This window comes from Larus michahellis, chromosome 5, assembly GCF_964199755.1.
Source record: "Larus michahellis chromosome 5, bLarMic1.1, whole genome shotgun sequence".
Classification (NCBI taxonomy): domain Eukaryota; kingdom Metazoa; phylum Chordata; class Aves; order Charadriiformes; family Laridae; genus Larus; species Larus michahellis.
Window position 1 is genome coordinate 45,464,389 of NC_133900.1, and position 12,254 is coordinate 45,476,642.

Below are 12,254 nucleotides of genomic sequence, written 5' to 3' on the forward strand. Positions count from 1 at the left end.
CTGTAATGCCCTGGCTGGCTCCTACACAGTGACAGCTCACTGCAGCTGGAGCTGCAGCACAGCACCATTCCCCCAGCCAGCTGCTGCTTGGACACTCTCCTCCTCATGGCCTGTATGTGCCTATGGGGCTGTTCTGGAAGCCAACATGGCAGGTACTTTTTGGCAGGGTTCAGAAAATGGGGTTGGCGTTGACCTGGAGCTTTCCAGAGAGCTTCTGCCCAGTCCTTGCACAGATGCTAGCCTGTTTTTCAGGGCAAACATAGGACAGCTGCCCCTGGCAGGGCAGGAGCTGAGGGCAGCTGGACTAAGACAAGGTGGGGTGGTCCCACTGGGCTTCCTGGATGCTGAGCACCACCAGGGCATTGTGTTCTACTTTGTTCTGACAAGCTGTTTCAAAATAAAGTTATCCACCATAATGCTCACTTACTGCCTGGAGTTTATAGAGTGTATTGGACGCAGCAATCCCAGCACTGACCCATACTTCCTGAGAAACAGCTGCAGTTGACCAAGGGCACAATGCAAACACCGTGCTCCTGGGGTGACTGCTACAGCAAGAGAGCAGAGCCATCATTGCCATCTCTTTTCCCTGGGATCCCAGCTCAGTTACAGGCCCTGCTAGCCACGCAGAGCACAGACCTGCTCTTCTCATGCCCTGGGATCACTCCATGCCTGGCAGGAGGCTGCATCTCAGGCAGCTGCTTGGGGTAAGGTGTCAAGGGCAGGTACCTTGAGGACAGGGCAGAACCCCTGCAGGCACAGGGATATGGGTTTGTTAGGGTGTGCAAGCTGGTGGCTAATCCCCGCCTCTCTAACAAGCTCACGGCATGAGGAACTGGGGAAGGAGCAGTAGCAAAGGGCAGTAATGCACATACAAATGGCCCAGCCTGGGGCATGCAAATCAGACAACAATATGAAAATGACAAAATCCGGCAGATTGGGTGGGGGACACGACAGGGGATTAGCTTGACTGAACTGGTGATGTAAGTGGAAATTACTTTGGCAACCATATCATAAATACCAAACGGGTACAAAGTCAACGAAACACCGTGCCGATGGATAGGGGTAAACAAACAGGAGCTTGTGATTTATTGCTGATAGAAGCAAGCTGCTAAAGGGGAAACTTGGGAAGAGGGAAAAGGGACTGTCAGGGGAAGCAAATCACAAAATTGGGGTCCCTGTTGAAAAGTCCACCACCCGATGACCACAGTGTGAAGCAGTGCAGTAACTGTGCTGTTGCTCTGACCGACTCCTGACAGCCAGAGGGAACTTGGGTACTTTCCCTAATCCCAGTGTGAGAACGGATATCCTAGCAGAAGTTGTCTCATGCCTGCACCACGCTAGGCCCTAAAGGGGAGGAGGTAGCAGTTATAAAAGGACACATCTTTCAGAACAGGAAACAGAAAAAGGCAGCCCCAAGGGGAAGAGGTTGGTTGTGCTTTGAGCAGCTCCCAAGTCATTTTCTCCCAGTGCAAACTGCCACCTGGCCTACAGAGATCAAGACTTCTGCTTCTGTTGCATCCCAGCTGCAGCTGCTAGGCCAGTACTCTGACTTTTCTCAGCTAATCTGGGGCATGGACTTTTAGCCGAGAACAGGGAGGCACACAGGCTGTTGCCACATGAGGAAGTCTGATATCCAAAGGACTTCCCCCACACCACCTAATTTGGCCAATAGCACCTGGACTGGGCAGAAGCAAAGCAAGCTGCTCATCCAGGACCATTTCGGCACTGTGAGAAAAGGGGCAGAGCAAGCAGCCAAGGATAAGCCATGCCTCCCCAAGCACCTCAGCAAAGCCGTGTTCAGGACTGGCTGCCAGGATGCCATTTTGCAAGTACAGAGAATGAATTCAGCCAAGGCACACAAGTGCTGTGACATGGTGCCATGGCTGTATTTGAGCTGCACCCAGTTGCTTCACTGTTCAACACATGGAAATTAGTTGTAAGAAGACAGTGGGAGTGAGACAAAGGAAAGGGAAAGAAGGAGGGCCACGAAGATGATCAGGGGGCTGGAGCACCTCCTGTGTGAAGACAGGCTGAGAGACCTGGGGTTGTTCAGCCTGGAGAAAAGAAGGCTCCGGGGAGACCTTATAGCAGCCTTAAAGGAGGCCTACAGGAAAGATGGGGACGGACTCTTTATCATGGAGGGTGATAGGGTAGATTTAGATTAGATGTTAGGAAGAAATTCTTTACTGTGAGGGTGGTGAGGCACTGGACCAGGTTGCCCAGAGAAGCTGTGGATGCCCCATCCCTGGAAGTGTTCAAGGCCAGGCTGGATGGGGCTTTGAACAACCTGATCTAGTGGGAGGTGTCCCTGCCCATGACAGCAGGGTTGGAACTAGGTGATCTTTAAGGTCCCTTCCAACCCGAACCATTCTATGATTCTGCGAAGGCAGATGGAAGGAATCCTAATCTAGGCAGAATCCAGAAAGATCATCTCCTGGTCCTAAAGTCAGGGTTCACTGCAGACTTTTGCTTTGGCAACAGGAAGGCTGTGACCAGCCAACCGCTCACACTGCATTTACCTTATTTATTATGCTTTCCCAAAGCATCTATTACACCCCAAACTGCCACCAGAAATGAGATGAGGTGAAGCACAGAGCAGCAGCCTAAGCAAGATGACAGGTCTGGTCTGCAACACTGAGCCAGGAAAGAATGGACAGTCTCTCCTGATCAGCAGAGGCTAAGAGCCTTCCCCACTGCACGCACTTCTCTGTCACATGGCAGGGTGCATAAATAAAGCAGGCCACGCGTAGGAGTTTTCCTCTTGTCTTGCGCACTTATGTCTTAGTCCCAAGTTGGCTGTTACAAGAGATGACGTCATTGCTGAAGCAAGAAAAATAAATATCCGTTCCTCCCAGCCAAGAGGAGCACAGGGCTGCACAGGGACCACTGGTCTGGCACAGATGCTGGAGCATTTTCCGTCCTCACCATCACCCTCTTCAGTGAAAGCTGGGTCAGCCCCTTTGCACGTCTGCCAGGCTCAGCTCCGCGGGAGGAAGCAGACACAGTGCACCAAGATACAGTGACCGCAGTGATGAAGATGCACAAATAACCAAGGCCATATGGAAGGGAGAGCCCTGGGGCTCCGCTCCTTGGAGGCTGCTCTTCGTCATTTAAGTCTTGGAGCCTCACACTCGAGTCACAAGCAAGGATTAGGGGCAGGTGGCCTGGGCCCCCTGCTAAGCAGTGCCCAGAGCTGTGCTCTGGAGCAGGGACGCAGAACTGCTCTTGGGATGCGTACATGGACCCATCACGGACAGGAACACAAGCACGGGACCACCCAGCAACCAACCATGAGCAGCAGATGCCTGCTGCTCCTGCCTTTCATCCCAGACAGAAACCACCTCAGCCTCCCTCAGATTGCCAGCCCTTCGGCTTTTTCCCTTCTGCAGCAAATCCCCAGTGGGGAAGAGGACCCAGCACAAGAGAACAGCCACAAATTGGTCCTGGCTACAGCTGCGCTGTAATATTACAGGACTGGGGCTTCCCTCCTGCAACTTGGGCATCAAACAAATACCCAGTCAGCTCACCACCTTGTCATTGTCTCACCAGTCTGGGGACCTGAACCTGATCCTCCAGACTTCCACAATGGTTTGTGGCTCCCCGGTCTGAGCTGGGGCTGCAGAAGTCATGCTTAGTCCTCTGCACAGCTACATCCTAGCACGGCTTGTCAGCTGGCTGTTTTCCTGCTGTCTGTACCATCAGGCTGGTAAACCGGCAGAAGTCATCGGTAGCGCCGTGCAGACTCGGGGACAGCCAATGCCAAGATGCCTCGTCTAGTCCCATGCAGAAGGGACATAAAAATCTCTCAAAACCATTACCAGCACCAAAAGGACAACCTGGTTTTCCCCTGCATAGGTTTCTGCCCAAGGCTGGCCACACAGCAACCGCAGCCAAACCCCTGGCCTCAGACCACACAGCAGGGATCACGGTTTTTGCCATTAAGTCAATGGGATCAGACTGGGTCCATCCCAGGCCTTTCAAGAGCCTGGGAGAGAGGGAAATCAGCAGAGGGATCAGGCTGGGGAAGGAGACTAATCAACAGTCACTGAGCTGAAGCAGAGCTGGAGCCTGGCCCTGCCCAGCCTTACACTTGGAGGAGACACACACGTTTTCAGGCCATCCCAACAGTTTGTGCCCTAATCAGCACATAAAGGTACCTGTGAGCCCGACCCTCGTATCCATTAATCCCCTGGCATCAGGGCATCCCAGCCACAGCTCAACCTTTCTTCACAGTTTCCTCTTGGCTCAGTAGCTCTGGCACAGACACGAATGTGCCACCATGTGAACACTGCTCAGCCGGGCCACCTGGCTCCGCAGCACTGCGCCAGCATCTCCCCATTGGTACACCTGACAGCCCAGACATGCCACAGGCAAACATTTCATTCTGAGACATAAAGATTTTAATATTAAAATAATCTTGTATAAAAATACTTTTGGAGACTGATGGCAAGCAGTCTTCCGTGCACCGCAACAGGCATCCCTGCCCTGCAGCCTGGTCAGAGAGGGACCCAGCGCCGAGCCAGAGCAACAGGCGCAGGGTAATACGGCCAGCCCTCCTGTGGATCAGGAGGCAGCAGCCGAGCCAGCTCCAGAGCAGGAGAAGCACGCTGGCACCTGCTCCAGCCACAGCTCTCTTGCTCTCGCTGTGGAAAGGAGCTCCAGGGAAAGGCAGCCCCCTAAGCGCTGGTGAGCAAGACGCACTCTGCCTGAGCCAGGACAGTCCCCAGCCCCAAGCCACCCCTGTGACCCGTGGAGGACAGCAGCCGGCAACTGCTCAGGAACGTGCCTGTGCCCCCCAGTCCCTCCCGGGCAGGTACAGAGCAGCAGCACGCTATATCTCTCCTAGGTCCTCGTAGACAGGCGACAAGCTGCACTCATCCACAGACTGCTCCCTCTTCTGCAGGGGCTGGGGCTTCACCACCTGGCTGTACAGCACCTCCACGTTGTTGTTGTTGCTGCTGTTGAGGCTGGGTTTGACAGCCACCTTCTCAGGAGCGGGGTTCCCCCGCCGCCTGCTAAGGTCCCCGCTCCTCTCGCCACCTTTGGGGATAAAGGCTGCCTGGGGCTTGGGGGCAGGTAGCGGCTTGGGGCCCTTGGCCTTGGCCTGGAAGGCAGGTACCGAGTAGTCGTCAGTGCTGGGGTTGTAAGGATACTCGTAGCCGCCCCTGCCATCGTGGCCCTGGGTGCGCCAGGCCTCGCCCGTGGGCCGCGCTTCGTCGTAGATGCAGGTGGGGGGTGGCAACGAGCGGGGAGCGCGACCCTCGGGCTCATCGTAGATGTGCTCCTTCCGCCCGGGCATGGCGGGGGCCTGGCTGCGCCCCTCAGCCCGGACCTGCTCGTATGTGCCCGAGTACAGTGGCGCCGGCAGCCGGAGCTTCGTCTCGTCCGAGGCACCGCTGGGCGCCTTGGTCCCGCTCGCAGGCTTGCTGTCTATGGGGTCCGAGTACAGCGGGTCCAGCCAGGGACGGAAGCCCTTCACTGAGTCCAGGGGCTCCGAGTACACGCTGGACGGGTCCTCGGCTGGCAGCACGGCACGGGGCGCCTTTGGCAGAGGGGAGCGCGGGGGTGTGCTCGGGACCGCCGGCTTGGGCTGTGGCACAGGGAGCTCTGGTAGAGTCCGGGTCTTCAGCAGAGACGTGGCGTCTCTCTCCTCTGCCGCCACACTGGGCCTGGGCACCAGCCCCACTTTGGGTGCCAGGGCGTCATCCCCCTCTGCGGGCAGCTCTAGGCTCAGGGAGTCGGCCAGGGCCTGGCGGATCAGCACCACGCTGGGGCTGTCCGAATCCAGCGAGTCACAGCTTTGCCGGTTCTCCTCCACCTGCGCTTTCTGCTCCCGGATGGAGGCTTCCACCAGGCGGAAGATCTCATTGCCCTGCTTGGTCTCAAAGGTGAAGTTCCCTGGGCCGGAGTCGCAGCGCCTGCCAGCTTCGAAGGAGAACATCACCTGGAGGGGAAGCGGAAGGGTCACATCCTGCCCAGCACCGGGCGGCCCAGTGCATTGTGCGGGCCGTGCTTCCTGATGAAGGACGCACGGTTGCGGCACTGATCCTGAGCATCCTGCAAGAGAGACTTCACCGAACATCCCGCTCCTTCTGCTCCCTGCGGCAAGGGCTGCAGCTTAGCAATCACCTCCCCAGGGGCACACTGCTCTCAGCAGCTGCACAGCACCTGGTCAGGGGGAGGCTGTGAAATCACAGCGCAGACATCGCTGCGAGATGCCCCAGGGTCAGAGCTGCAGGTCCTGCTGGAGAACGGCTGCCTTACCTGAGCAGGGTCAACAACTGGCACCAGATAGTCTAGGAAATAACATGCAGTTAGCACTGAGAACACAGTAGGGTGAGAAGATGAGTGACAGTTCAGCGGGGGAAACTATTATGGGCATCTTGGATAAGTCAGCATCAGGCAAGCGATCCAGAGGCAAGAGATAGAAGATGGAGGAAGAAAGCTTTCCACAGGAGAAAGCCAGAAGCAGCAGCTTGGCTACCAATGGTAAGCAAAGCATTTGCCTTACCAGCGTTACTCTGTTAATGGTATAAAGTACTTTAAAGAGAAGTCTTGAACCAAGGCCGTGTTCCTCAGGCCTGAACACACACTCATGCACACGTTCCCACCAGCAGACACCCACACCCTCCATGAACTTCAGTCCCCGAATCCAAGTAAGATTTTCTGCCCCACCGGTTCTCTCTCGCATGCAGCGGCAGTCTCTGGGGTTGCTGCAAAAGCCTCTGGGGCCAGACTTCCCTTTGTAAGTCAATGCTACCAAACACAAGCACAGCCAAGCCATCACTGCTTGGGGACCTGTGGGTGCAGCTGCCCGCTCCTCACACCACATAGCTTTCATCCTGACCCTGGCACAGACCCTGCGGACAAGCCAGATGCCTCCCCAAGAGCAGCTCGGTTTACACTTCTGTTTTGGTAAAGTGCCACAGAAAGCGACATCAGCGGACTGCAGCTGACACCATCACTTCTTTAAGCAGCCCTGGGGTGACCACTTCCTCCCCATCCAGCGCATCAGGTACCTCTCGTGCTCAATTTAGCAGCAAGACAGATCAGGGATCCGCTGCTGGAGGACACTGCAGAGGTGACAGACCTACATAGGTCAGCCAGGCTAAGAGCAGTACACCCTGTAAGGTGAACACATCTCGAGTAACTGGTGTCTCAAAGAGCCCCTCCTGCTCCGGCCACCATCCTTCAGGAGGGATGGACTGAATCCAGGGCAGAGCCACGACTACAGGGAGCCAAGGGAGAGCTTGCACGCAGCATGGAAGGACATGCCTGCCCACAGCATGGGCTGGGGAGTGCTGGGATAGAGAACGGGGGCAAGCCAGCTGCAGGGATGTCTGACAGAAGGGCCAGCAGGGGCTGCGATGGTCCCCATGGGAGCTGGGCAAGGACCACACAGAGCGGGGCTCTGCACAGCCATGCCCTCGGCAGGGACGGGTGTCCTGGAGCCCACGCTCCTGCATGGTGGCACAGGTGGAAGCTGAGGACAGATGGCATCACAGATGCCCCTGGGGACCCTGCTGTGGTCACCAAGGGCTGCAGCAGTTCTGGCATTTGGCAGGGTCTGCTGCACAGCTGTCACAGGCTGGTGGAGTACATCAGCTCCCTAACCTTTGGCAAGGGAAAGCCTGCAGGGAAACAGGCCTCAGCACGTGGCACGCAGGGTAACCCCACCTTGTCCCGGCCGTATCTCCGGAGCAGACGGTAGGGCCAGACGTAGAGGATCTCATTTGTCCGTGGGTCCTTCAGGACAAGGCTGTCACGCTCCGCCTTGAGCACGTAGGAGCCACGCAGCTCGCATCGCTCCGCAGCCTCGGTCCGTTGCACCGTCACCCAGAAGGTGTTCACTGTGGGGACAAGGATGCTCAGGGCAGGGCGGAGGAAGACATGTCCTCCAGGCAAGGCCTCACCCTGCCCACCAAAGCCCTTGATGGGGCAGTGGCAGGACAGGCCCCGCAGAAGGTGGCCCAAAGGCAGAGCAGCGGCAGGTCCCACCTTCATCTCTGGAGTAGTAGATGGAGTTCACGGCCATCTCCAGGGCCGGTGCCTCCCCGCTGCCTTCTCTGCCACGCCGGGCCGCCACGCCAGCATCGCTGGGGCCATTTCCCTGACAAGGAAGAGCAGATCAGCCCCAGTCCCCTCTTCCCACATCAGCCCCTGGGTCCCCTTGCAGCCACTGTCCCCCCAGTCCCACATCACCAGCGCCCCCCAGCCCCACACAGCCATACCAAGCCCTTCCCTGCCCAGAGCCAGGACAGACCCCAGCCCTCCCCACCCCAAGGCAACATGAACACGGATGAGAGGGCCAGGAAGCGCAGAATGGGGTTCCGTGGAGCTCCTGGCACAAGCCAGCACTGAGACACAGCCTCCTGCAGGGCAGCACCTGGGGGTCCCACTTGCCCACTCTACTGCTGCTCGTCTCGTCTGGCCACTATGGCTCAGCCATGCGGGTGATCTGGTGCCGAGGCAGGGAACGGCTTTGCCTCCTCAGCGATGTACTCCAGTGGAGGCGACATCGGTGCCCAAAGTATCGCAACGGGCCCAGGCACAGTCTCCCAGAGGTACGAGCAAGGGAGGGAGCTGACGGGATGACCCAGTAACGCAAGGGTCTGTGTCCTGCTTCTGCACAGGCAGGAAGGCGGTGCCAGCACCAGCGCACAGCCCGCAGAAGGGAAGCAAGAACTACTATTTTAGCACATGCAGAACTGAAAGTGCAAAGCACGCACTCCGCCAGCCACCGTGTCCCTGCAGCAGGGTCCCCTGGGGGCCTGTGGCAGGGGGATGCACCCTCGCTGCAACCACCGAACAGTGAAGATCCTCCTTGCGGGAAGCCCCAGGCAAATCAAAGGCTCACAGATGCCCTGCAAGAGGTGCTTCAGCAGCTTCAACGGACCCTTCAGCACCGCTGCGTGAGGGTTTGGACAGGAGCTGGAAGCTGTTTCTCAGGGTCACGTGGGATGGGGTTGCAGCAGAGCATACGTCTTGCAGAAGGCAAGCTGTCACAGTTTCAGTTTAAAACCCAGCCACATGAGCTTCTTAACAAGAGGCAAGGCCCAAAAAGGGCCATCAGGCCCTTTTGTTTGCCTCCTAAATAGAACATGGACTGATAAAATCCAGTATCCTCAGAGCTGACAGCAGCAGCTCCTGCTCAGATAAAGCACTTAACACAGCAGGGTTCCAGCCTGGGATCAGGAAGTCAATGGCCAGCCGATCTGACACAGCCTGTTTGACTGCACTTTCCCTCATCTTCAGAAGACAAATTCTGTTCTGAACTCCAAACGATCCCCGGCCCCAGTTCCCAAGCTATTGGACCCCGCTTACCCTCTGGGCAGCGGCAAACAACGTGACACAAAATCACGCTCTTCATGCCAATGACCAGAAGACATAGCTGAGGATCCTCAGCTTTTTACAGAGAGGTCCCATGCAGCTCCTGCGCCTCTTGGTCCAGGCCAGGCCTTTCTAGAACACATGCCATCCTTGCAGCCTTTTGCTCACCACTTCCTAAACTGTCAGCTCACTTCTGGACGCCAAGCATACAACTGACAGCTGCCGTGTGAAGGAAGGTATGAGCACACCCCTGCTCCGAGCAGATCTTCCCCTTGCCTTGCCAATACCCTGCACCACTCCAAGGGCACATGCTGTGTCCCGAGCTCATCCCTGAAAGCCACTTACAGGACAAAAGCTGCACCAAACAGACACGGACATGGAGTCATTTCCAGTACTACACCAGTGCCTCTTGGCCTGGTCAGCAGGGCACTTGCTGCACAGACACATTTGGCTTGACAATGGATTGCAGGGAGACGCAAGCAGGGACAAAAAATGGCTTCAGTAGGTCATACTCAGCAAACACCCAGATCCTTGTGGGAAGACCCTGGGATTGTCAGCTGTGCAGCCAGCCATCCTGCGAGGCAGCCCTGCCCAGCACTCCAAGCCTGGAATCGGCTAGAGCACAACCCAGGGCTGCGCGAACATCTCCTAGGGGGACAGCAGGGGACCTGTGGGGTAGGGCAGGTGCAGGCTGCTCTTCAGAGCAGTGTGGATGACCATACTTGTAGGCCACCCACTGTCCAAACTGCCTTGGCAGGGAGGCATCGCGCCGACTGACCACCAGCCCCAGCAAAGGCTGCAGAGCTGCTACGGGGGCGCAGGCAGGGGACGGGGCGCTGGGGGGCTGTGCCGCAGGCACAACTCCAATGGGGTGCTCCCAGCAGCAGGCAGGAGCGAGCCCTGAGGCTGGTCAAGGGGGTGCACTGGCCCTGCAGCTGCTGACGCTGCCGGGCCCAGGAGCCAGGTGGGTCCCGGGGCCAGGCACCGCAAGCTCTCAGGGCTCCGCTTCCGCCACTGCTGCGGCAGGAAAAAAGCAGCAGCGGTTGGGCCAAGAGGAAACTCTCCTCAGCCATTGCCCAGCCCCCGCCAGGCCTCTAGAGGGGGCGAGGATGGGCTCCATGCCAGGGGAGAAGAGCCCGACTTGAAATTTGGAATTGCAACCAAGAATTACTGACAGCATACCAAGGAGTCCCATAAACCACTTGGCTGCTGGCACGGCAGGAGCTATCAAGAAGGGACCAGAGTCCCAGGGCCAGGTGCTCTGACCACCTGGAACCACTCAAACATGCCTTGGGGTCCCTCTCCCTGTGCCCCCAGGCCGTCCTGCCATGTAGGAAGGGGTCACACCACCAGCACCACCCCACACACTCCGAGGTCCGCGCCCCCCACCCATGCACGGGCAGCCACAGCCAAGCCCTGGCCAAGGTAGCCAGGATGCCCCCTCCGCTCGCCCCCGGGGCTCACCGGGAAGGCGATCTCGCACAGCTTCGCCACCCACTCCTCGCTCTGCTGCTTCTCCGCCGCGAAGAGGTAGCTCTTGTCGCTGGTCTCCAGGCGGAAGACGGCCGTGCCGGGCCGGGGCCCGCTCTCGGCCACGGGCCCCACGCTGGTGCAGTCGGCCAGCCGCACCACCGTCTTGTCCAGCCGCCTGGTGCCCAGCCGCTCGGGCGGCGCCGCCGGCTCCTTGCAGTCGAAGAACTCCAGGCGGGCGACGCCGTGCTGGCTGGCCGGGTACAGCACGAACCAGCTCCGCTTCCACCTCTGCAAGGCAGCGGGGTCGGGGGGTCACACCGGGCCGCCGCCGGGCAGCAGCGCGGGGGGCGCCTGGGATGCTCCGCCAGAACGGCAGCTCAGCGGGGGCGGCCCCGGCGGTGTCCCCCCAGCCCCTACCCCGGGCGCACCATCCCACCGGAGCCGGCGAGCCGCCAAAGCCCCGGCCCCACTTCCCCAATCGCCGGGCGGCACCGGCGACCCGGCAGCGCGCCCAGCCGGGGCGGCGGCGAGCAGCGGGGACGGCGGGCCCGGCCCGGGCGGCGGTGCGGAGACCGCCCGGTCCCCGGGAGGGAGGAAGAGAGCCCGCCCGGCTCGAACCGACCCGTCCCCGTCCCGACCCCCGCCCGCCCCGCGGAGAGGCACCTTGGTGCCGAACTTGTGGCTGTGCTGCACCAGGAGCGGCCCCTCCTTGGCCGGCGGGTCCATCCCGCGCCGCGAATGCGCCGCCACACGCCGCGCGCTTCCGCCCGCCGCCGCCACAGCCACCGGGGGGGCGGGGCCGGGGCGGGGCCGGGGCGGGGCCGCACGTGTCGGGGCGGGAGGGAGGGAAGGAGGGAGGGAGGCTGGAACGGGGGGCTCCGGGCGAGGCAGGGAGAGCTGGATCGTCCCCAGCCCCGGCTGCCTCGTGCCGGTGCGGGAGCTGCGGGAGGACGGGCGGCGGCCGAGCGTGTCCCGATAGCGGCGGGAAAGCTGCGGCCTCTCGGGGAAGGAGCTGGCCCCTGCCGTGCATCCCACGGGAGAGGTCTCGGCTTCCAGGCCCGTTGCAGGACATGTCCCACACTGTTCTGAAGCCGGGAAGGGGAAGGAGCCTCGGCCTTATCCCCGCCACCTCTTCCCCCGGCGTGGGGGCCCTCCTGCCCTGCAGCGTTCACATCTCCGGCGAGCAGCCGCTGAGCAAGGTCAAGCTGGGAGCAGGCCCTGGGGGCCACAGCCCCTGAGCAGAGTCCATAGGGTGCCCTGGGAGGTGGGCATCCAGGGCCATCACCCCCAGGACATCATGGTCCTTGCCCCATGTACTGGTGCAGTTATGCAAGTGCCGCAGGGAATGGGCAACTGCGGTGGGGGGTCTTTGTAGATGTCTAAAATGATGATCTGACTGGCATAACCCACCCTGGGGACTGGCCTGTGAAGTAGGGGGTGTAGCTTGTCAA

The 12,254-nt window shown here is 59.5% G+C and overlaps 1 protein-coding gene across 1 annotated transcript; it reads right to left on the bottom strand.

Moving 5' to 3' along the window:
* Window positions 1-4,384: 4,384 nt before the first annotated feature.
* On the bottom strand, window positions 4,385-11,585 carry DOK1 (docking protein 1). The gene is made up of 5 exons (XM_074587001.1): window positions 11,467-11,585; window positions 10,795-11,091; window positions 7,999-8,110; window positions 7,678-7,850; window positions 4,385-5,944 (listed from the first exon to the last, which is right to left on the bottom strand). Exons 1-5 carry the CDS (start codon window positions 11,527-11,529, stop codon window positions 4,832-4,834), a joined length of 1,758 nt encoding a protein of 585 aa, XP_074443102.1. The 5' UTR covers window positions 11,530-11,585; the 3' UTR covers window positions 4,385-4,831.
* Window positions 11,586-12,254: the final 669 nt, after the last annotated feature.